The sequence below is a fragment of the Thunnus maccoyii genome, chromosome 3, assembly GCF_910596095.1.
Source record: "Thunnus maccoyii chromosome 3, fThuMac1.1, whole genome shotgun sequence".
NCBI lineage: Eukaryota > Metazoa > Chordata > Actinopteri > Scombriformes > Scombridae > Thunnus > Thunnus maccoyii.
The window spans coordinates 22,546,860-22,572,427 of record NC_056535.1 but is presented as its reverse complement, the minus strand read 5'-3'; the positions used below and the strand labels follow the sequence as shown (position 1 = coordinate 22,572,427).

The following is a 25,568-nucleotide window of genomic DNA, read 5'->3' as shown; positions in this document are numbered from 1 at the left end:
TCATCTGCATAGGTGTGGAAATTAACATTATGTTGACTAAAAAACACTTTTTCAAGTACTTTGATCATGAAGGGTAGGTTAGATATAGGTAATTACTAAGGATAGCATTATCTAAATTTGATTTTTTAAGTAGAGGTTTCATTACAGCAGTCTTAAAGGCAGTAGGAAATACACCTGTTTCCAATGAGGTACTATTGTCTTAAGACAAATGGAGACATGTGGAGGAGCTGGTCTGAGTTACAATATTGCTGAGTTCAGGTTGGGTAATATTGCTGGAAAATCTCAATTTCAGGGGGCTTCATGATGCTCAGATGATGTATCTTAATGATGATGAATGATGACTCCCTGACTTTTCATCTAGCACCACCACGAGGTTCACATTCGTCGTTGAAATGTGAAATGTAAGTGAAATATTAGACTATTGGATGGATTTCCCTGAAATTTTGGTAACACATTTATGTTTCCCTTAGGATAATAACTTTGGTGATCCTCTGATATTTCATGTAGCGCTATCACCGGGTACAGTCAGTTCAGTTTGTCCAAAATAAAATATTTGCAAAACTAATGACATCCCCATCAATCACTAAACATGAAACTACACCTGAAATTTACCATGCTTCAGCAATTAGCTCAAAGCACTGCTATGCCTCAGCGCAGCCTCACAGAGCCGCTAGCATGGCTGTAGACTCTTAGTCTTGTTAAACTGCTGAAATAAATGAAACAAAATGAAAGAAAAGTAATCCTAGTTTTTAAAAAGTGATTGTAAACCAGGATCCTCTATGATGTTTGGTGAAAAAGATCAGTTGCCTTCTAAACGGTAAAAAATTTGAAGTGTGGTATTTTCAGTTAAGAAGCTTTGCTGGAAACCACTGATAGTGAAGTCCAGAGAACAGCCTCTACATGCTCCTCTGCAGAAATAACACTACACTACATGTCCCTTCTTAAGTCCCTATTCATACACAGTACGGTGCTCACTAACAGGACTGAAAGTTTTATCAGCCTGCTAGCCTGCAGACATTACTTCTCAGTCCACGTAAGTGCAGATTTAACCTAATTTGATTTCATCTGAATAGATGCCAGTAGAGATATGGTAAAAGAGCAGCCAAACAGACTTTCTGGACTTGTGCCCAAAACACTTCAAAAATCCCTTTGTGGCTATTTCTAATACATATTATTCAGACTTTTACTTTGTATAATTGGATTTCCTTCACAATATGCTGGAGGCAAGAAAAGTTGGAGACTTTATGTTTTATGAATCCTTATGTATTAGTAATCCTCACAGAGACAAAGGCTAATCACATCTACAGAGAAGTGAGAACTTACACTGGTCCTCTCCCATGTCACCACTCACACACACACACACACACACACACAAACACGCACACACGCTAAGTCAAGTCAGTTTTATTTATACAGCTCCAAATCACAACAGAAGTTAACTCAGGGCAATTTTCACATAGAGTATGTTTAAACCATACTCTTTAATTTACATTGACTCGTAATTACACACACACACACACACACACACACACACACACACACACACACACACTCTCCTGCTGGACTTCAGTCAGTTCAAATGTCAAAGCTCTCAATGGTAGTGATCGGCTGACATTCAAGCCGTGTAATGAATACTGTTCGATGTTTTTGCTGAAGATCATTCCTCAGCGCTTGACCTGAATTTTAAAAATGCTGTAACACATCGTTATTGAACACCAATCAGTGAAAATTATTCTTTTTATTGCTTCATCCCACTGAGTTACTCTCATTCTCCTTCACATAACCACACACACACACACACACACACACACACACACAATTCCTCCCTTGAGTCTCTTCCTTTCTGTCTCTCTCAGAACGTAGTACTTTCAAACAATGTCGTTGAACCCCATCCCCCCACACACTGCTCCCTATATTGTTGCTCACCTCAGGCCAGGCACTCCCTGAGCCGAATGCCGTTGACCTCCATACTGTACCACATTACCCGAGTCCTTAATCAAGGATGGCCCAGAGACAGGAACAGCTGTCTCATACAATAAATTCTATCACATCTCTATCTAGCGGGGATAGTGTACAACAGAGAGCCATGCAGGTTTTTGCTACATTTGACCTGGCAGCTGCTTTTATTGATTAGCACAATTTCAACTAGACTGGAGGAACTAATCAGTGAAAGGTATCACTTAGGTATATTGTCTTAATTATTGATTATTTTGATCTTGTCTTTAAGGAGCAAAGCACTCAATTTCCAAATTGATCTGCTTTCCAGCTACATTATTTCAGTTAAATCGGTGCTGTGAATCACCGGATGAGTCCTCAGAAAACAGTGAATGAAGGCTTACCAAATGATTCAGTATCAACACAAAGAAAAGAGAGGAGGGGAGCTATTGAATGCAGAGAAGTGAGAGAATTTTATATGCTGAATATGTGCACAAGTACAAGCATTTAATGGCATGAAGAACACAGGAAAAGACTTGGACTGGCAGCTATGCTTCGCTTGTCTATCCTCCTCAGGCGGTGTTAAGAGGTTTATGCTGACGTGTCTCTAGGAATACGGAAAAAGCAAGAAGTGATAAATACATAATATCGTTACATAGTAACATATAAACAATTTACATTATTTTTAGGGATAGTAATACTGACTTTCTCACTTCATGGCTGGTTCTCTGATGATGATTATTGGATTATTCAGTGGACTGCCTGCACATTACTATGTGTTTCCTAACAAATAGTAAATATAGTAAATAAAAGTAATTTATTTATGTGTAAATATGTCATTATGTAAGAGAATCACATACTTTTCACCAAAAGTGTAAGCATCCCATTGTTGTGTATTTTATGTTATAATGTATTTATGCCTTCACTTCCTGCCTTTTCCCTATTTCTAGAAACACATCAGTATAAACCTCTCAATGCTTAAAACGCATTGCATCTCAGAGTCACTGCCAGTCCAAGCCCATTTCTGTGTTCTTCCTGCCATTACGTATCTGTATTTGTGCACATATTTAGCATTCTGACTTTACTGCATTCAACGCCTCCTCTCCTTTTTTATTTGTGAAATACTGGACGAGTCTCAGCAAAAGCCAGGCACAAGACAGCTGACATTTTAATGTCTAATAGGTGTGGTATTTTGCACTGCTGCAGGGTCTGATTGCATATAAATTATCTATAACACAGAAATATCTCGAACCTGAGATCGAAATGTATTCAGAAGTAAGGAAAGGACTTTGCTGAAGATTAACACACTAATCCCTATTTAATGCATGAATCCAAAGGAGAGGGTGTGTTTGAGATAAGAGCAACAGATTTGCTAAAAATCAAATATTATGCCCCTTATCTGTAGGTGAAGCTGTTGTCGTGTTAGAGCAGCTGAGAGAAGGATCGGAGGACGTTCCCCTGGTGCCTACTGAATCTGAGGAACCAATTCACGACATCTGCAGTCCCTGCACCCCGTGCACCCCCTGCACCCCCTGCTCTGTTGCCTCCTCTATTGTTGTGCACATCTCTGAGGAGGAGCGTCAGAAGTATGAGGAGGAGATCCGAAAGCTTTACAAACAGCTTGATGATAAGGTGATAAATGGATGATGCATGAGGACCGTTTGTGTACATGAATGTAGAGCTGATTACACATCCTGGCTGAGAATTTTTTAATAGTATGCACATATGAATATAAAGAGTGTATCACACATGTTTTATTCATGTTAATGAATTCAGGATCAGACACATAGTAGTGACTAATTTAGCAACTCTTAGGAATAGATGCCATTGGGGAAATAGTAATGTTCTACATTGAGAAGCATTAAAGCTTTAATTTATTTAACACATCGTCCTTGCACGTGTTTGCTGGTCCACAGTGCTGTAATGTATCATTTAAACACTTATCAACAGATAAGCAGTAACATGAATTTTACAGAACCAGTTTCAATGCAGTGGCACATTAGTTTTACAAAGCATCTGAGAAAAATAACCTTTTTTCCAGCAATCTATAACCGTTTTGACATTTTTTTCACATGCAGGCATATCCAGGTGAGTGGTTGCACATAGAGGACAATCCATGGGGATGCATAAATTTAATGTTTTCTCTACTTCTGTGCTGCAGCCGCTATAGTGGATTTGATGCAGGGTATTCTATGTTACATATTAAGTGAATTAATACAGGACATACCTGTGGCATTTTTACATTACATTCAGTGTTTCTGGTTGCAGGCAGTTGAGCACTGAGAGATTTAGCTTTTTCAATTGTGACACGCATGATTAGTTGAGCACTGGCAGACAAATAAATGCCTTTTGTATGATAATTTGGCAAATCTTTATTAATGTATGCTTGTTTTGATAGTTATACTGTTTTAACTTTTTCATAAATAGCATTGAAACTGCTGCATATCATCTCTGAATGTGTATATTACTTTTACAGCTGGGTGCAAGCTGAAGATTACGTTTAGACTGGACAATGTCAGATGTCAAAGAATGGATATCCATTATACAGCGTGCAATGTGCATGACACATAAAACTGTAAATGAATGTATGAATGTATCTCTTCAATATGTCTCTTTACCACTGAAGGATGACGAGATCAACCACCAGAGCCAGATGGTGGAGAAGCTGAAGGAGCAGATGCTCGACCAAGAGGAGGTAAAAGACCTCAGTTTTATATCCTTTCATCAGCTTGGTTAAATGGCCCACAGTAGGCTACAGTGCCTGTGAATGTAGCAATCACAGTCACATTTTGAATAAAACTCCGCCGTGAGAGGTTTATTATCCTGCCCTTGAGATGAATAAAGAAAAAAACTCTTTTCAGGTACCAGAACGCTCTTGAAGAACATGAAGCGTTGTTGTTTATTCATAAGTGTATTTGCATGTCGACTTTTAGAATAGAATAGGTTTCAGTGACTGCTCAAGGAAAGGGAAGGGTCAATGAAAAGATGAAGGAGGATGCATAATGAGCGATGCATATGGTAATTGTTCATTTTGATACACGTCATTTCTGTATGAGAAGGGAAAGACCCATGTTGGCTCATTTTAGCTGGTGTGTCTGATAAACAAAATGCTCTATAATGATACAATGTGTGATTTTATGTGCTGGTGGTCAGCATGGCTCCATCGTCTTTGTCAATCTGGTGACTCTTTATGTGACACTATCTTTTTCGCACAAATATACAGTAAATAGTCTTGTTTGCTTCTTTACGCTCTCTGTGCAGCAATTAAAAGACTCCATTAGAAGATAATTAAGAACAGTGTTTAAAGCGTGTAAATTAAACTGTCTGAAACAATCTTAGGCATGTGATACACCGCCAAGTAAAAGACTCCACATTTGCAAAATTAGTTCATTCATATCGCAAAATGGGCCTGCTGTGGATTGAGCTGACACGATGGTAACTACCGAACCATAGCTTGTTTACAGTAATATGATTTTATATCCATTTGGCCAAACAGAAGCTGTAAGCTACAGTGCAAATGTGCAGGCACCCTGGGTAGAGACACATCTACATTTAATGGCATCCATTCTGTGAAATGACCCACAGTGGGATGCAGCAGTGCACATGCAAGCAAACACAGTGGTGGCTAAATAGTGTCATCTCTTACAGTGTCAAAAAATGATACTAAGATTAATATTTAAAATATGTTTCCTCTGTTAACTTACACTCATATTGTGTAAATGTGTTTGTACATATGCTTATCTCTTATGTCCCAGAAAACAAATAAATCCTATAATCATGTTTTATTAAAATCCAGCAACTCTGCCTTATAAATAATGACTAGGCTTCTTGGTGTACACAATGCTTCTATACAGTTGACTCTCTCTTCTCACTTCTTTACCAAATCTTTCTTTATTTACAGTTTATGTTAAACGGTTACATCTCTGTGTCCCTCAGCTTCTAGCATCATCCAGGGGTGACAGCGAGAGGGTGCAGTCAGAGCTCGGCAGGCTGCAGACAGAGAATGAGTGTGCTAAAGCAGAGGTGAAGGAGGTGTTGCAGGCCCTGGAGGAGCTGGCAGTTAACTATGACCAGAAGAGCCTAGAGGTCGAGGAGAAGAGCATGCAGAACAAGCTGCTGGCTGAAGAGCTTGCAAAGAAAATGGTGGGTTTGGCTTCCATCAGGCTCAATTGTTAATATTTCATATCAAGGAGGTGACTAAAAATGAGGGGTGAAGATAAAAAGAAAGACAGAGAGGCAGAGACAGACAAAGGTATGTAAATGATTGTCCTTGAGTTATCAAAAACTCATAAAGGGACTGAAGGACATGTTCTGTAATGTGGCATATATATACACATCTTAAAAGCGGAGAAAAAGGAGCGTTGAGGTATAAAATAATCCATCTGCCCATTCAAGCTCCTGTCTTTCTATTCAACAGAATATGTTGAAAAATCAGTTCATAATGCAATTATAGAGATAATGAGTAGAATTAGACACCTGCAATGAAGGAAAGATAATGTTAGTGCTAAGATTAGTCATGAATAGACTCACTGTAAGAAAAAGTGAAAGTATCAGGGGAAAAAATACAAGATAGGATGGGGAAAAAATGTAAGCAACAAATCTCGTGGTAAAGTTATTAAATCTTTACAGTAAAAGCTTGGGCATGGTATTTGTCATAATCTCTCTTGTGATTCTTTAGCTCGACCCTGAATTCAAACTTACCGGCAGCAATGACAAAATCGTTGAATGAATCGATTCAGCTGAGACTGGTTGCTTATTTTACACTATGATCACAAGCAAATAAGGTCAAAATTCAAAGAAAACTTATCTACAAAGCCTGGGAATTTTTTTTATTTATAATATTCAGCTTTTATGAAGCCAGGCCTTTCAGTCTTTATATTTAGTCATATTCATGTCAGTTTTTTAAGCATGAAAAAGTCTAAAAACTGCATTTGAGGAGGCTGTTTCTCATTCATCTGAAGATAAATTGTAGAATAAAAAAATCATTGAGTTAAAAAAATAGAGCCGCTCTAACGGTGTATTGATGGTTTCAAAATATCCATTTAATAAATGGCAAAGGACATTTGGGGAAAAAAAAGCCAAATAGGGATAGAAATAAAAGAAAGATAACTGGCAGAGCTGATCAGTCTGTAATACAGTTATTTTGACTGGCTCAGTGGACCATTATTCACCTTCTTAAAACCTCTTCAATATTTCATGCATCATTTAACAATCTGGCAGGGCATCCTCCCCTCTCTCTCTGTCTTTCTTAGAAGCTGGTCCAGAAATTGATAAAAAGAGCTGTCAATAGAACTACTCACTGCACAAATCAGTGTAACGAAACCCAGTTCAAACATCCTGAATCACTTAGCATGCCTTCTCTACAGCCCTTTCAGTCTGTTCTGCTCTGACCCCTCACCTGACATGACTCCTTCTCTGACAAGATGTGAAACTGTATACAAGAAACTATATATTAATCTAAAAAAAACCATCCTATCAGGCCCTCTTTAGGGCTAATTCTTCCCTTGCTGCATCCCAGCTGTTATGCTAATGTGCAGTGTGGCGGCTTTTTAAAATTTTCCATATCTATGGTAGAAATGGGGCGGTTGACCTAGAAAAAAATGTGCAATGGAGTACATTTATCACTGCCTTTACCCAACCGTCTCCTCAGCTGTCTTCATCTGTGCTTTCAGTGGAAACTCCCCTCTTCTTCTGCAGGAGGCCATGCCATCGTTCACAGTCGCTGCCACTCATCTGCTCCTTTAAGCACCTTCTTTCATCCATCTGTCCATTTAAGCCCCTTTCTATCATTATAGTAATATTACATTAACTTCATTCATCATTTCTCCAACCATCTCATTTCTTTGATATGCCTTCATAAATCTCTCTTCAACTGAACTGAACATTTTTCATTAATCTCTCCAGTCTGCTCCTTTTACTTATTCATAAATAAATTGATTCTGTTAATTATTTACTGCTGTTTATGCTAACTTAATGTTATGACATAGGAAGTGACCTAGAAAATGATCAGGGGGCTTGAAGTTAATGAAGGAGATGAAGATGGAGAGATTGATAAAGGAATGAATCTTACTGTATTTAAGAGGATGGTTAATGGTGCTTTCAACTGACTGATGATCCATGGGGGCAATAACCTAAAATGCGCCATTAAAAAGCAGCTTAAGTACATTATTCCTGTGACAATAGATGATTCACTTGGTACAAAATGAAACAAGAAGGGGAAAAACCTTCAGTTTTTGGTTACTATAGCACCACCAGTATAGGAACAGAACAGCCAAGATCAAATTAATACACATTCATCATGGTCACACTGAACCACCGAGCCAAGAAAAAAAAAAGATTTTTAGGTCTTCTTTATGTGTTTTTCCATGTTAATCGTGTTGGAAAAGCAAGGCTCAATTTTGCAAGATTAAATCATTTGTTTCTGAGATAGAAATACTTTATATGGTCAGACCTGTAGAGTATCGATTGAACCCATATGGTTCATTGTGTTAAAGCCATTGGAGCTGTGCGTTATTTAGAGCCTGCTCTCTATACAAAATGGAGGATAAGGTTAACTCCATCATTCACTGTCTTAGATCCTCTCATCCAGCGCCAGTGCCATGACACACTATCTCGGTAGTTTATTGATTTGTAATTTAGCACCAATTATGTTTTGCTCCTTAGATTTCTCAGATGAGAAAGAGGTCAGGGGTTAAAATGCATCTCGCTGCAGTGTGTGCTCTCAGGCGTGAGATCCATCCTCTTTTCAGTCATTTCCTTCTCTGTGTTCTCTTTCTTTATTATTCCCTTATTTTTTTCATATCTCTTGTCTCCTGGGTGTTCTATCTCCCCCCCTCACACCCCACCACCACTCTCCCCCTCTGGTCTTCCTATGCGTTCACTCTCTTCTTTCACTCCTTTCCTCCCACAGGCTCACCTTATGGCATTGGAGGCAGAGCTGTCCCGTATCCAGGAAGTAAGCAGCCACCAGAGGAAACGCATCGCTGAGATTCTCAACGGGCTGATGAGGGACCTGAGTGAGTTCAGTACCATCGTCGGGAACCGGGACATCAAGCTGGTGAGTGCAGCAAAAAATGAAGGTTGGCAGAACTCATACTCACCACTGGTCTGTACTGTACCAGAGATGTTTCCAAAGAAAGAGATGTTATCTGAGGCAATTTGATGTCTGCAACAAAAGATAATTCATATGCAGTGCAGCTTTAAATATTTATCAGAGTTTTATACTTCTTGTAACTTCTAACTAGAATTTGTGAATCTCCATATTCCTCATAGGTTTTATCAGAGTTAGAAAAACATTTAACAGTTTGAACCCAATTAACAAAGTCACCCTCTTCTTCTCAGAGGTATAATTTTGTCAAACCAGAACACAGAGACATTATACACATACTCCTGGATACAGCACAACCAATTATTTCACATGAGAGCAGTGTTTCTGATCCCTATCAAGATTGAATGTGTAAAAATACACTTCACCTAAATCACCTAAAAAAGAAGCTCCATACAAGAGTTTGCCTCTTAATCATCAAAAATCATCAAGAAAAATGCTTTTAAATTTACAATATGAGTAAATTTTATGACAGTACCAAGGAAGAAAATGTCCCATCAACACTGACACTCTCCTCTATCCATTCATCCTGTGTTGAAAACCTGTGGACATACATCCATAGCTGTAAGTAATATGAAAATAACATATACTGTAGTGACTAAGCCAAAAGCCTGTAATTAAAGGGGGTGAAAGCTGTGCAAAAACATCTTAGGGTTCAAAAATTCACACTTAACAGTGACATATAACTGTATGTGTATTCTGTGTCTGTTTGTTCTAAAGCTTCACTAAAGCTTTATCACATTTACACTGAGTGAGACATTAAAACTCAACACAGAGTGGAAAATTCTTAATGTCTTGTGCATGATTTTATACACATTTATCTCTAACTCAGCACGATATATTTGGCATCTGTGGAAATTTACACACTTTGATTAGCATTTCAAACAAATTGCTGTGTTTGTGTGTGTGTGTATAATGATGACCCAGCTGAAGGGTCATACATAAAATACCCCTGATGATAAATTTTCACTGTAACACCTGAGGCGAGGTTATACGCATATCCACAGGAATATCTTAGCTGTCATACGCAGATTTATTTTGATGTGTATACTCCACATCCTCCACAGTTCATTTAGGAGCATCTGAATCACAGCATCTGCTAAATGATGCTGTTAGCCTAATGGATGTGCGTACAAAATGCCAGAAAGTGTGAGTGCATCACTCACGACTGTCTTTAAATAATCTTCACTCAATCTTAACCAAACATCTCCGATACTATTTTAACTGTCTCTCCGACTCTCTACCTCATTCGTCTCCAGCCCATGGAGATCACTGGTGCGATCGAGGAGGAGTTCACAGTGGCTCGCCTCTACATCAGCAAGATCAAGTCGGAGGTGAAGTCTATGGTGAAGCGCTGCCGTCACCTGGATAACCTTCAGATGGAGTGTCACCGCAAGATGGAGGAGACTGGAAGAGAGCTGTCCTCGTGTCATCTCCTCATTTCACAGGTGAAGATACAGATACAAAGACGATGTGGTTGGTAGTAATTTACAGAGAAGGGGAATGATGGATATAAGTGCTGGAGGAATTGGCAACATCTGCAAACATCTGGTGTTGGAAAGAAGTTTGTTAATCTGTTAATCCGGTGGGAAATTTTGATGTTGATGTGGAAAGGACAATAGACACTGAAACCTCCCAGTGCTAAAAAATTAATTATCACTGCACACAATTGAGTGACGTTTCGAGCACACAGTTCTTCATCAAACTAATTAAAATCACACATGCTTATGTAGGCAATTTCATGATGGTAATTACTGAAAACGTATCTCAACAGTTCGTGGTAATAAAACATGTTTTTGCATCAGAAGCTTTCAGCGTGCAGACCATCCTGATTCTTATTAGATTGTGTGTTTTGTATTTTTCATGTCAATGTGGTTGCTTGGAGCCATTATGATGTGAAATTTGCTATCTTTGGTATTTAAATCAATTCCTTAATGAACAGGGATCATAAATATTCAATGTGGGCCATATCCGTTCAACTGTGAGTAAAAAGTACATTTTATGCTTGGTGTGAAATCTCTGTCAGTTTGTGAGTCTCTGTCCGTGTTCTCTTGGGTAGAGGTCCTTTCCTCATCAGTATACTTTCTGCATCTGAGTTGCTTTGTTGTGACTTTCAGCATGAGGTGAAGATCCGCTCTCTAACGGACTACATGCAGAATGTGGAGCTGAAGAAGAGACAGCTGGAGGACAGCTACGACTCTCTGAGCGAGGAGCTGGCCAAACTCCAAGCTCAAGGTAGAGTAATGTATATCCCTATACTGTAGCAAAAATGTAAGGACAACAATAGTTCCCTCAGTATTAATCAAATCAAAAACAGATAAACACTTAACAAACAAGACAAAGCCATGCTAGCGGTGTTATGCTCACAAGAGAATCTTAACATGCTTAGGAGATATAATCAAGTACATCCAGCTGAGGAGGGGGATGGCTATGGTCGGGTCGGGGGGGGGGGGGGGGGGGGGGGGGGGGGGGTGTTGTGTAACATGCCATTTGGGTGACAACATCATGTAGAGCTGGGGTAAGTCTGCAAGACAGCAGCTGGACCCTTCTTGATATAATGTTTTTTTAGTATGCTAACATTTGCTAATTAACACTAAACACAAAGTACAAGAGACGCTGATGGAAATGATTTACATTTATTCGGTCACAACCCATTAAGTACTGGACAAATTAAAATTTTGGCCTAATGATGGTGCCGGATGAAAAGCCAGGGCTCCCCAAAATTATTATATTTCATTCTGAGGAGGAGATAAATGTGTAACAAATTTCACAAATATGAACCTCATGGTGGTGCTAGAGGAAAAATCAGGGCATATACAAAGTCATTAGGATACATCATGAGGGAACCATGGATATCTATAAAGTTTTGTACAAATCATCAAGTAGATATTGAGATATTTTACTGGATAGGTGAACATTTTGACCAATTTTTGTAGCATGAATATCTCTAATTTCATTGTAATCAATCTAATATTTTTTAGAAATTTCACTAATATCCAAAACTGTGAACCTTATGATGGCACTAGAGGAAAAGTCAGGGGATCACCTTAATGTTAATGAAGTGTTGGAGAGAGAAGTGTTAATGAAATAACCAAGGTGGTGGACTGAGCGACTGTCAGCCTGACAGTCAGTTTACCACCCCTAGAATGATGAATGAAAAATACTGAAGTAAAGTGCAGTAAAGTAAAGTAAAGTGTACCTCCCTCAATGTACTAATCTAATCCAACACCAAAAAGAGCCACACACCAGGTTTCATATAATTTCTACACTCAACAACTCAGAAACGGTTAAATATACCATCAGGTTGAGGATGCAGCGTATTTGTTACAGTATATAAATCAAACTATTGAGGTCAAATCCAACAATGTAGCCAAACCTAAGGTCCAAGGATCAATATAGCATAAACATAGTCAGTGCAGTACATATAACGTGTACAGGTACTGGTACTGTATGTGCAATAAAATTGCCTTAGCTGCAGGCTCGGGTTGAGATATTTTACCTACATGGTTGAAATAACAAACCAGGAGTAAGAGTTTAACATGTATTTAGACTGTAAGGTGAAGGAGGAAATTATCAATATGCTCAGGCAAGGAAAACAGCAGAGTTATGGTTGATCAGGTGAGGTACAAAGCTCCAGGAGCATATCCAATTATCACGGTCAAGTAGTCAAGAGAACAGAACTTTGCTCAATATGAAATTACTTGAACTGCTGGTTTGAAATAGAATATTCTTCCAATAGATGGTCATGTTTTAAGATGACATTGTGCTGAAGGGATAAAAATTATAAACAATGATCTTCTAAGTACTGTGTGACATTCTTACTCACTGTTCAGTGAAGGACAACATTTAGATTGATCTTTATTGTAAATCTTTCCAAATTGCTGACTTGAGATGCCAAAGTCAAATATAAGGTTGATGTTCTGATGCAGTCAAACAAAATCACTTCTGAACAAAGTAAAATGTCAAAAGACAACAAATTCGCCACTGCGTTTCAGCTCCAGCGGGCTGGAACAGGAAGGAAGTCCCTCCCTGCTTAAAACAATTTTATTGGCATCAATGGAGAGTTTTAGTCTGTGCCAGAGGCCTTTCTATCCTGTCAAGAAAAAGAAAAACAAGGGTAAACGCTGATGAAGAGCTCAGGCTCCCAAACATTTCACATTACTGGCACAAATAGATTAATGGTACATTTGGATATTTGTCTTAGGTCCAGGAGTATGTGAGGTACAGCTAACTGCGGATACTCTCAGGACACTGACACAATTCACAAATCAGGCCAAAGGCAATGTAAGTCATTCTTCCTGAGCAGTCCCACAGAACTACACTAAATAAACGGCGGATTTAAGGACAGGTAAATCAATTTTGTCCCTATTCCACACTCGAGCCAGGCGGTCCTCGAGTCATTACAGAGGTATAAATACAAAGTGCTGCAGGTCATGATGATCGCACAGCCTGCTGGTGCAAGGTACAGCGCTCGGTAATTTCATCATCAGACACCAGGAAGAGCAGTGAGTCAACAGCAGATCAAATCAGTGTGGCACAATTGCTGTCATTTGCAATAATAGATATTGTTACACTCAAGGCATGACTTAGATCATGCTGACCTCGCTGTCAACATCAACCACTGTACTGCTGTTCAGTCAAAGTCAGGTCACTGTCACCTCTTTCATCTACATCAGTGTGTACTCTCTTTTATCTGCCTGCCTTTTTCCTCTTCTGTTCCTGTTTTACCTCTCTGTTTTGATTTCCCTGACTCTCATTCTCACACTGTCTTTCTCTTTCTAAATGTGTGTATGTGTGTGTTTCAGAGACCATGTCACAGGTGGCCATGGGAGAGAATCACACGTCTATCCAGGAATACTGTGATATAAAGGTAACCATGACTACAGTGAGAGCAATTTATTATAATGACCTTTTATCACACTGCTGCAGCAGCACCAGCTTATTGCAGGTGTGCATGTACATGTGTGTGTGTGCAACTGTAACCATGATTGTACATTTCACATGTCAGTGCACAGGCTCATGAGTGCTTCTTTTTCTGCATGTAACAGGGCTGCAACTGACAATTACTTTCATTATTGATTAACTGATTGATTGTTTAGTCTATTAAATATTAGAAAAATGAATTGAAAAAGGTTTGGCTTTTGTTCAATTAACAGTCCAAAATCCAAATATATTCAATGATGAAACAAAGTAGAAAATCTTCACATTTTAAATCCTGGAAACAATGAATGTTTGGCATTTTTCTTCAATACATGACTCAATCTATCATTTAAATTCTTGATGTTTAATTTTCTGTCGACTGACCAATGAATTTATCAATATTAATTAAACACTTGTGGTCAGATTTACCTGTATAGAGAAATCAGGGACAAACATTTGCTATTGGGCTCCTTTTGCCTTCAAATTCACATGTGCACTCAGCACATATTTTATACCGAGATCCAGAAACCAACCAGTAGTTTATTAGTGGAATACTACTGGACCCAAGGTTTTCTGCATGTCTGTTAGTCTGTAGTAATTTCATGAAACACAACTTACTGTAACTTAGGAAAATGTACCATGTGAATACAATATAAACTAAAATGATGAAGTTGTTAGAACCAGATTTTCATAAGACAGGACAGAGCCTCTTCACAGAAAAGGCTACAAGATGTGCATAATAATGCAGGACCCAGTTGCACTTGCTTGTACTTGTAATTACCAAAAAGCAACTGTCACACAGTGAACTATAGTGCTTTCTTGGGCCCTGGAGGTCTGGAGCCACAACATGTTGCCCAGTTGGTAATCCAACCTCGAGTACTAATGTAAACATGCAACACGTGCAGTTTTTCAGCTGCCAAACACTGTGCAGTTAGCATTATTTGTTGTTGTTCATTATCTGCTTGTATTTGTACACATGTTTATATGTGTACCGAAGTGTGACATGCCTCACTCTCTTCATTCTGCTGTGTGTGTCCATGTGTGTTTGTGTGTTTGTGTTTGTGTGTGTGGTTGTGTGTGCTTAATGCCCATCTGGCCTTGCATATCCACATGTGCACTGGCGTGTGTAATTCTCTCCCCTCTCATTATTTAGTCATTTTGTTTTCCTTTTGTTTCCTGTTACCTTTTTTTTTTTTTTTTAACCAATCTATGCTTCTCTCTCTCTCCTCTCATTATACATGTATGTCTCTCACCCTCTCTTGTTGCCTCAGAGAGCTCTGGAGCAGCAGATGGAGTCACACCGTGAGACGCACAGCAAACAGCTTGGCCGCCTGCGAGACGAGATCAATGAAAAGCAGAAGATCATCGACGACTTAACTGAGTCAGTGCTTCATTTTAATTCTTCACCTTCTCTGATATTCAGGCTTTCATAATCAGAAATCCACTTTGAAAATTCATGACTTGTAGAGGAGTGTTGAAAGAGAAGAGCAGAAGTATTTTAAAGCAGAACTATTAACACACCAAAGTATAATAATCTTAAAAATGGCAAAAGTACATTTACATCTACCCTTGAGACTATACAGTGAAGGTCATACATGGTTTCAAAGGGAGAGGATACTCTCACTCTGTCAGCTGTCTGTGGGCTCAAATCAGAAATTCAATTCTACCCTCATAAGCAGTGTGGAAATGCTAAAATTGGGGATACATGGTCTCAGTAGTTGAGTTCTCAAAAAAGCTCTAAGCCCTGTCTAGCTGCAAGAGGGGCTGGAATCAATATCCTAGGGTGGTTTACATGGTGAGGAAACAGCAGTGTGGGAAGACTTTGGAGTGAAGCTGCTGCTGAGCCTCAGTGTGAGGAGCCACTCAGCCTTCAGGTGCCTCGTTCTGTAGATGTACTGTGACCCACTGGGAGGGACTCAAGTATATTTCCCAGCTGGCCTGGGGAGTGTCTGCTAACACCCAAGGAGCAGCTGCAGAGAATTTCTTAATAAAAAAGACATTTGGGCTGCTATGCTTGCCCTGCTGGCATAGCCTGATTTGGATAAGCAGCTTGAAAATGGATGGATGGTTTCCAGTGAGGTGGCACGCATCTGAAATAGGAGCAGAGTGGCCCCTCAGAAAAGGAAAAGCTGCATACAGTAAATCTTCTTCTACTGTAAGAATCAAGTCTTCTCAAAGGATAAGAAAAGAGTAAACTTAAAAATTGTTAAAACTTTGGGTAAAAATCTGTCACTTGTGGAATATTGTACTTTATTGCCATGTGCCCTAATCAGATAAAACAGCATATGTCTGTACCCTAATGGGACACGTCCATGCTTAATGCTTGACCTAATGACACACTTGGGCCCCTCAAGTGTCCTTCTGGCCAGCCAAAATGCCTGTGTCTGTCTTTGTTGGCAACTTCACTTTGAACGCCACTGAGCTGGAGCTTAAGTCCTCAGACTCAGGACAATGTTGTCTTGTTAGTAATAGCACAGTAAAGTGATGACATTGCACTGAAGCAATTAAAAACCATCAAGTGACGAGCACTTGTGACAGTGAAAAATCTTTTAATGAACCTGTGTACAATGTCCTACTGTAGTATTTATTGCAAAGTAGCTGAATGAAAAAAATAAATACAATCCCTCTCCAGGTTAGATCTACTGTATTATGTTAGAGATTCTATTTCACATTTTTGGCATAAAGCTTTGGCATCACTCTTCTCTCGAATGACTTTTATATGCTTGAACTCCTCCCTAACAGATAATATTATAGACATTCTTGAGGTTAGAGATAGAAAGTGCTTTTTCTTTTACGTAAAAATGAATGGAACCAATTTAGTGAATCTCTATCCTTTTTCAGCTGTAACCAGAAACAGCAGCTGGAGTTGGAGCAACTGCACAGCAACTTTGAACGTCTCAGGAGCCAAGAGCATCACAAGAGCCGGCAGCTGGAGGAACTGACGTGAGTCTCTGTTTTACCTTCCTGGCCAGCTTTCAAACATTTCACCATATGGAGGCCTTGGGGCGAGCTGCCTCTTTTGATTCACGTCCTCCATCTCTCTCTGTCATTTGTCTTCCTTTTGTCTATTTATTTTCCTCCAGCTCTGTGGCTCGGACTGTCCTTCTATTTACAGTATGTGTCTCTTTCTGTGGGGTAATTCAATCATACAGATTGTGGCTAAAATAAGCTGGAAGCCAACCCTGTTAACCCTCTCTTTGCCTCTTTCTTTCGTCGTCTCTTTCTTTCTGTCTCACTCTCTTTGCATCCCCATTATGGAGTTTTTGAACACGGTAGCAGCTGGCTGCTAACAGGCCTTTTTCTGCTCTAACCTTTGCAACGTATTACATCAGATGGCAGATGGGCAGCCCACAAGCGGGGCAGCCAGTCCGTGCTGAATTTTGTTCTTAATTCATGAATTATTCTGAAAAGAATGTGGCACTCCTTTCTGTCTATTGTTTTGTCTGTCTATAGATTTCTCCATGAGCGACACGAGCAGTCAAAGCAGGATCTCAAAGGGCTGGAAGAGACTGTTGTAAGTCATCATTTGCTGTCACGATTCACTAGGCTCCCTCAAAGGCCACTGATCCACTAAATACTCGCTAACTGCTTTAACAGCACTATTTCCTCACTCCGTCTGTCTCTTTATACTATAGGCTCGTGAACTCCACACCCTCCACAACCTCCGCAAGCTATTTGTTCAAGACCTCACGGCTCGAGTTAGAAAAGTAAGTCAGACGCAAGTAACCTACACAACAAAAAAATCTTTTAATCCTATCATATAATCATTGTAGCTAGAGTACACATGGATGTAGGTGGACTATTTGGGAACTACAGCATCTGTAATGAGCTACTGTCTCTGTCAACAGAGTGCAGAAATGGAGCCTGATGAAAGTGGGGGATATATCACCCAGAAACAGAAGATTTCCTTTCTTGAAAACAACCTGGAGCAGCTTACAAAAGTTCACAAACAGGTAACAATAAGCAGCAGATATAAAACTATACATCATAGCAAGGGAGACAGAAAATAACATCTTACCTGTCCTCTATTCCTTTAAGAATTAGGCCATATCATCCAATTTGCGTCGGCCTGGAAGCCTGATGCATTATGCTGTGGCAAAGCAGTGAGGCAGAAATATCTTAGCTGGATAGAATACGAGTGGAAGACAAAAGGAGCAAGCCAAATTAAAATACAGAGCTCTGTGTGCCTTTTGTCATTGCTCTCCTCTGGGCTAACGCAACGCTAACACCATCAATCATCCTATTACAGCAACTTCACATAAAAGTCTCCTTAAAATCAGAGCAGCAGGAGGTGTTAAACCATGCTGCCTTCAGGGAAAGGACGCCACACAGCATAAAACCGTTACTCAGATTTGATAAACACAAATAAATTCATCCTCATGCAGGTGCACACAAACTCGCTCAGTCCCTTTCCTCTCTCCAGCTTGTGCTCAAAAAGATGAGACATACACACACATACCTGCAAAACTTCACATCTTTCTTTTTTATTCCTAAGTGGACTACAGCAGAGTGTGATCTGATGATGTGCTAAACATTCTGCAGACTGGTACATATACTCAGGCTGGCAGATAGGCGAGAGCTGCACTGCAGCAGTTTGTCAGGCAGAAAACCACTCCTAAAGTGGCTGCTAGGAGAGTCCATCCCATCCACCACCTGCTGATACTGTGGGAATGGATGAAAGTCATGCTCATAAATCAGCAAACTCCCAGTGGGAAGTGATAAGGCTCCCATAGACAGGCAGTGGACAGAGCAGCAGAGCTATGTATGAGTTTCTCTGCTCCTGTACAAGATATAATAATGTCTGCTTGTCTATCCATCTATCTGTACAACTGTCACAATCTCCCTTATACCAGTATATTTACCCCCTGTGGGAATCCTGCCTCCATTTGTTTTTCTTTTAAAATAGACTCACCACCAAACAATAAACTAGTACCTCTAAACCTCAGGTGGTTCTATTGAATTCCTGCATCCTTTGCCCGCTTTGCCTGTTAGGTTAACTTAGCTAAGTTGCTAAACCTTCAGAATTGTGCTCAGTATCTCTGCAAAGTGTGGATTAGTTTGCATGGTCACGTAGCTGCAGACTCTGTGTTTAAAGTGATTAGTCATTGATTTTTCATGTTTACCATCTCCACTTAAAGGGAACAGGCTGTGCATGAGCAATTTAAAATCAGTAAATCTTTACATTTATTTTGTTTCAAGAGTTTAACCATATATGAACAAAACCATTGTCTATAGCAGCACTGTACTATACTGTACACTGTACGAAGAGATCAGACTATTAATTTTTATGTTGGTCAAACCTTAAGTTAAGAAACATGCATTGAAAAAGTATAATTATCTTATGAGTTAATATCTGTCTTTGTTGTCCCATAACAGGGGCATCAATCAGAATGTCTTACAAGCAAACAATGCAGCACTGAAACTGATAAAGTGGCTTATTTTACTGTCTTTACTTCCTTGTTGACTGACTGCAGTAATGTTATTTACTCATACTTTAATGGATTGTTAATATTACCAGCACTCACTGGTGAAGTTTTATAAACAGGAGTAGCTGTATAGCTAGTTGGAGGACTGGTGCTTAGTTTGTTTACCAGTGTTTTCAGCTGAGTTAGCCTTCAATTTGAGATGGTTGAGCATGTGTCCTCAACATAAAAGGCAGTAAGGCTGTCTTTTTCTTTGATGGTCTGACCATCAGGTCACACTTAATGTTCCTCTGTTCCACCCCGCTGCACCAATTCGGCTCTAACTGACAAAAATGTACCAGTTCAAACCGCGGGCTCACTCTAAGTGGTCACTTTGCTACATCCATTGTTGTATATACTCTTTGTTGAGCTCTTGTCTAAAAGGGGCATCTCTAACACTGCAAGACAGGAGGATGCTTTTCTGGTGGAGGTGGTAGAACAATCAAAATTAGAAACGTTTAAAAATTTACATCAGTCTTTTGAGTTCTTTTGAGGTCACACAAGTTCTTCAGAAATCAAATCCTGACAGAAACATGGAAACTGAAAATATCATTGACAATATTACAAATATTTTCATTAGATATTACAGTATTCTTTTTCTGTATGACAACATTTTTTGCTATCTCGGGACATACTGTATGTGTGTGTGTGTGTCACAGCTGGTGCGTGACAATGCAGATCTTCGCTGTGAGCTTCCAAAACTGGAGAAACGTCTTCGGTCTACAGCTGAGCGAGTTAAGGCGCTGGAGGGCGCACTGAAGGAGGCGAAGGAAGGGGCCATGAAGGACCGGCGCCGCTACCAGCAGGAGGTGGAGCGAATCAAAGATGTGATGAGGGCCCGCAATCCCTTCCGCCGGCCCCATGCCGCACAGATAGGTAAGACATACACAACACTCATGGATTTAACCATTTGAAAACAATTTCACGGCTCTCAGCAGTGATGTAGACAATACATTTCACAGTTGCATGTGTCATCTCGGTAAAAGCTATGTAATCGGATAAAACGATAATAACAAAACTGTATCTTCTAATCTGTAGGTAGGCAGTGGTCCAATGCGTCCATCTATTAAAATCTGATCTGTAGGTATTAACACACATTATTCCAATGTTATTACAACATTACTGTTTTGGACATTAATTGTTTGGGTTTTTTTATAACTCTCACAGTTCAGTCCGCAATCAGATCACACGCACAAATGTCTACAAGCCCTACCATTTAATTTTATACGGAATCGTATTGCAGTTTTCTCATTTGCTTAAGTACATTATCTTAAGTACTTCTGAGAACAATAATTGCAATCACCACAGTAATTTTCACTGTGCAGCACAACACCTGCAAAAAGCCCTAACTCATGTAATACAATTAAATAAATTAATCAGCCAGTGCATCTCAATTTCCTATCCTCATTGCTTAAATTAAGGCAGTAAATGTCATTGACTTGTGTCAATATGAGTAAGTCCACTGAAATTCTGTCACCAAAAAGTTAAGTTTAATTTCCTCTGCAGCCAACTGAATGATACCCATCAGAAACCATGTCATGCAGTTTGAAGAAAAAGTATTTCTTCACAGAATAAATCTTGTAGCAACGGTAATGTAAAGTGCTGTACTGGAGAAAGTGAAGTACCCCTAAGGTACAAACATCTTTGTTAATGAAGACTGCTTAGAATCCGTTCGACAGAGACACAAGGAATTGATCCCAGCATTGTAAACGGCCAGGAAAAGAGGGGATATTGATTATCTGTGATATGATAAGCTGATTACTCACTGTCCCTCTAAAACACCTAAGGAATAAGGAAGTGATTCCCCTACAGATTAGAGTGCAACCAAGAAACTACTTTATATGCTTTTTGTTTAAAACAGTTACATATAAATATTACAGGAGTCAGAAAAAGAAATTTTCAAAATGCCAAAAGTCCATGGATTCAGGTATTCACTGTTCTCTTTTTAAAAATGTGTTTGATTTAAAATGTAAACCTGTTCCTAAATGGACATCTTGTAATTGGACATCATCGATCTGTGATATTTGTGCATCGGTGTTTCCTTTCTTTGCACTTAATGTTGTCTTGACAGTTTTATCACTAAACATAGGTATGCAGTCGATTACAGTATGTTATTTAATCCACTTGAATTTAACAGTGATGAAAATGTTTGTCATGATACATATTTTGACCCTGATATTCAATCTTTTCAGCTACTAACATTTCCTACTCTTGTGAATACTACAGTGAATTCCAGTTAAACTGCTTCATGGATTCCAATTGAATGTAAACTATTTTTGGTTTTGCACTTAAATATTCGCAGTCTCGCAAAAAATTATGATCAGCTGATACATTATTTATCCTCCTTAGATGATGAGTTTTCTGTAATTGCTCTTACTGAAACACGGCTTACCGAAGAAGCTAAAGGACGACGCCTTTATGAACTGCCATCATAAAAAAAAAGGAGTTTCAGTCTTTGTCCATCAAAATTTTAAATTTGTTAGTCGACATGACCTTTTTCTAAATTCTGATGAATTTGTTTTCATTTCAGCTAGTATTTATCAACCACCAGACACTAACATTACTTGCTTTAATAACAGTTTCATCAATACTTTGGAGCTTATAAATAAGGAAAACAAAACATCCCATATTCTCAGGGACTTCAGTATTAACCTTTTTAAAAGTGAAACTCATTATCCAACAGAAGATTATCTAAACCATTTATATGCAAGTTATTTTTCTCTCTTTAGAACAGCCTGGAAAAAGGTTCTTCAGTGACCAGTTTATAAAATCTGATCACAATATCAAGGCTGCATGGAAAATCATTAATCAGCTGCTTCAAAGAAAAAAGGCCTCGTCATAATTTCCTCCAACCTTTACAGGCTTTCACTGATCCTTTTGATACAGCTTGTCAGCTCAATGATTTCTTTTCAAGTGTTGGTGTATTGTTTGCCAAAAAGATTGTTGATACAAAAGTTAATCCGTTAGATAATATAAAGGGTTCTTTTCCACCTCTTAGTAATTTTGATCTCCCCACTTTAAGGAGGTGAATGATATTAGAATTTAAATAATCAGCTCCTAGTAACTGTTGTTCATACTGTTAATACAGCAATACTCCTGCTTCTCTGCATTTTTTAACTATAATTTTACTCTTATTTTGTAGTGCAATTTTTGAACACTAATATTTAAAATGTATTGGTGATTTTGTATGTTTGTATTTTACCTTTTGTCTTTACATATATATTTCATATACACCATTACAGGTTTCTACCACACGCTTACACATACTTTTTATATTTCATTCATGTGTTTTGTCTTTATGTGTGTGAAACAAATAAAATAAAACAAATGTAAATAAAAAAAACTAAACATGAAAAGCTTTTATAGCATTGTAGACTAAAGACACATTTATGTAGATTACTATAGGAACTATTCTAGTCTAGAAATGAAATGAACTTCACTTCAACATGTGTTCGTTTGCACATCACGTAAACACTTCTGTCTGTCTGACCTGAGCATTTCATCTTCCTCACATCTGATATTTGCCCTTGCAACACACCGTGAGAAAACTCTTTCAACATGGTGCAACCATCCCTTTCATGTTCTTGCTGCGACTTCCTCACAGGCAACATCCATTGTATGCTTCGCCCTCCTCTCCTCTCCTCTCCTCTCCTCTCCTCTCCTCTCCTCTCCTCTCCTCTCTGTCATCTGTCATCTTCTTCCTTCTTCTCACAAAATCACCACCATTTTCACACACCTCCTCTTGCATTAGTGAGCTGCTCTGTATCAATCATGCTCCATATTCAGGAACTCAAACTACTTGAAACTCTGTGGAATACATAAACATGTTTGAGACCTGACAGCTCATGAGTTGCACCTGTGAATTAAATTCAGTTTAAAGTGTTAGTTTGTATTAAAATATGAAAATTATTTGCCTGTTATTAATTCTTTTGGCATTATAATAACACCAAATTACTAAAATTTACAAAACTACTTGAAAAATAATGAAAGTTGGCAGGAATATTTAACATGTAATGATTTACTCAATGAGCATGCTCTTCTGACAGAAATACAATTTATTAGAAAAGCAGTGTAATCAATTTTAATCACTAACTTACATTTCACAGTAGATAATTGCACATACACATTTGAATTCCGTGTGAAAGCAATGCTGTTGTGAGAAAATGAGCCATTGATGTGAGTGGTGGTTTTAGGATAACGACTGTCATTCTAGGATTATAAAGCAACTGAGAAAAATTGTGATGTTGTGGTGTTTATTAATATATTCTTAGTATTCCAGTCACATCAAAAATGTTATGTTATTTTGTGCCATAGAAGACTGTGAAGCACAAACCCTTTAGGGCAAAATAAATGATGTTTTTGTCTTTCATGGATGAATGGATCAATCAATGTCTGTGTTATCACTAACAGCCAAACCCGTGAGACCCGGCCACTACCCAGCGTGCTCTCCCACCAACCCCTTCTTCATCCGAGGCTACAGCGATCACCCCATTGCCTTCTGCAATGCTGTTTTCCACAATAGCAACAACCAACAAGCAGCTGCTCCTGCTGCTGCTCCTGCTCCTGCTCCTGCTCCTGCTCCTGCTGCTCCTGCTGCTGCTCCTGCTGCTGCTCCTGCTGCTCCTCCGACACCAGAGAGCGAGCCCCGGTTACCTGAAGCTAACTCCAACCAGAACAGTCCCACCAAACACCCCGACTCCCAAAACTACGATACACACGACAACGACATTCAGAACAACATGTGTGTGAACAACATGTGAGTAAACCAGATGGATATGGTGCACATATGGGCTACTCTTCGCTCATGTTCCACTTACTACATTTTTTAGCTGCTTTCAAAAACATCTCCCTTTTTTGGAAATAATAGCTTGACAAAATAATCTTGATTCAAAGTCCACTTACTTTGCTATAGATGTTCTCAACAATATCCCACTTTATTTGAAATCGTACTTTGACAAAATATAATTATCTCAAGGTTACTTGCTTTTTCTTGTGCTTTCAACCACATCTAACCTTCTTGACCTTGGACATAGTAGTTTGTCAAAATAATGTCACTCAAGGTCCACTCTCTAGCTTTTTTCCAAAACTTTTAATCAAATCCTCTTCTTGACCTTGGAAATAATGGTTTGACAAACATAATATTAAATCAAGTCCACTTACTAGCTTTTTGCAGAGCTTTGAAACTACATCTCACCTTCTTGATCCTAGACATTTGACAAAATTATACTAACTCAAGGTCCGCTTACTAGGTTTTTCAGCTTTTAACTGCATTTCACCTTCTTCACATTGGAAATAGTATAGCTTAACAAAAAATAATCTTAACTCAAAGTCCACTTATTAGCTTTTTCTGGAAATTTCAACTGCATCTTAAATTCTTGACCTTGGAAACAGTAGTTTGACAAAAATAATTTTAACTAGCTTTTCCCAAAACTTTCAGCTGCAGTACAGTTGCCATGACAACCATCCACAAAGTAGACAGTGACATGTACTCTGCTTGTAAAAAGCTTGAACAGTCAAACATTTTACAGTTCAGTGTGTTTGTTGATGGACGTGTGCAACACGAGTATTTTTGCTATAATCTGTTTTGACATGATCACTTTGTTAGGCTTATATTTTCCGTTTTCTTTACCGTTTTATTTCATGTAACTCAAGGACTGATATAAAGATCAAGACTTTGAAACAGAACTCCCACAGTTTTACTGATATATCTCTTTCTGCTGTTCGTAGGCTTCCAGCTGAAACTGCGAGCCATGCAGACACCAACACTGCAGAGATGCTCGATTCAGAAAATGGTGAGCTCTACTCAGATAAAACCTGTTAAAATAATGAGAAATGTTATGATCACAATCAACGGGGGTAAATGCACTTGTTATTACAACCGTTTTTTAGTGATTGCCATTACATCATCTTACCAGCCATTATGTTTGAATGCTATTTTATATACTCATACAGAGGTCTGGCTGTTAAACCAGTTTACAATGATTGCCCTGCTGCTACCATAACAATTCTGCCTGCTGTTTCGTTTAGTTTTTTTCTTATTGCTTTCATCTTCATGTCATGGGGTTGTAGTCAGTATTCTTAATTGTAATTCTGAGCCATTGCAGAGTGAGAAAGAGGGTTTTGATACAGGATAATGGTCTTCTGAT

At 38.8% G+C, this 25,568-nt stretch overlaps 1 protein-coding gene across 1 annotated transcript in view; it reads left to right on the top strand.

Annotated features, from left to right (window-relative positions):
* kif5ab (kinesin family member 5A, b) overlaps window positions 1-25,568 on the top strand; it is a 62,502-nt gene that overhangs the window by 31,141 nt on the left and 5,793 nt on the right. Inside the window, exons 12-26 of the mRNA XM_042407525.1 lie at window positions 3,341-3,567; window positions 4,562-4,630; window positions 5,872-6,078; window positions 8,846-8,992; window positions 10,300-10,488; window positions 11,158-11,275; window positions 13,846-13,910; window positions 15,232-15,341; window positions 16,802-16,903; window positions 17,414-17,474; window positions 17,596-17,667; window positions 17,809-17,913; window positions 20,082-20,298; window positions 23,833-24,178; window positions 25,150-25,214. Of these exons, the coding sequence (XP_042263459.1) occupies window positions 3,341-3,567; window positions 4,562-4,630; window positions 5,872-6,078; window positions 8,846-8,992; window positions 10,300-10,488; window positions 11,158-11,275; window positions 13,846-13,910; window positions 15,232-15,341; window positions 16,802-16,903; window positions 17,414-17,474; window positions 17,596-17,667; window positions 17,809-17,913; window positions 20,082-20,298; window positions 23,833-24,178; window positions 25,150-25,214 (2,100 nt within the window). The remainder of the gene's footprint in view (window positions 1-3,340; window positions 3,568-4,561; window positions 4,631-5,871; window positions 6,079-8,845; window positions 8,993-10,299; window positions 10,489-11,157; window positions 11,276-13,845; window positions 13,911-15,231; window positions 15,342-16,801; window positions 16,904-17,413; window positions 17,475-17,595; window positions 17,668-17,808; window positions 17,914-20,081; window positions 20,299-23,832; window positions 24,179-25,149; window positions 25,215-25,568) is intronic.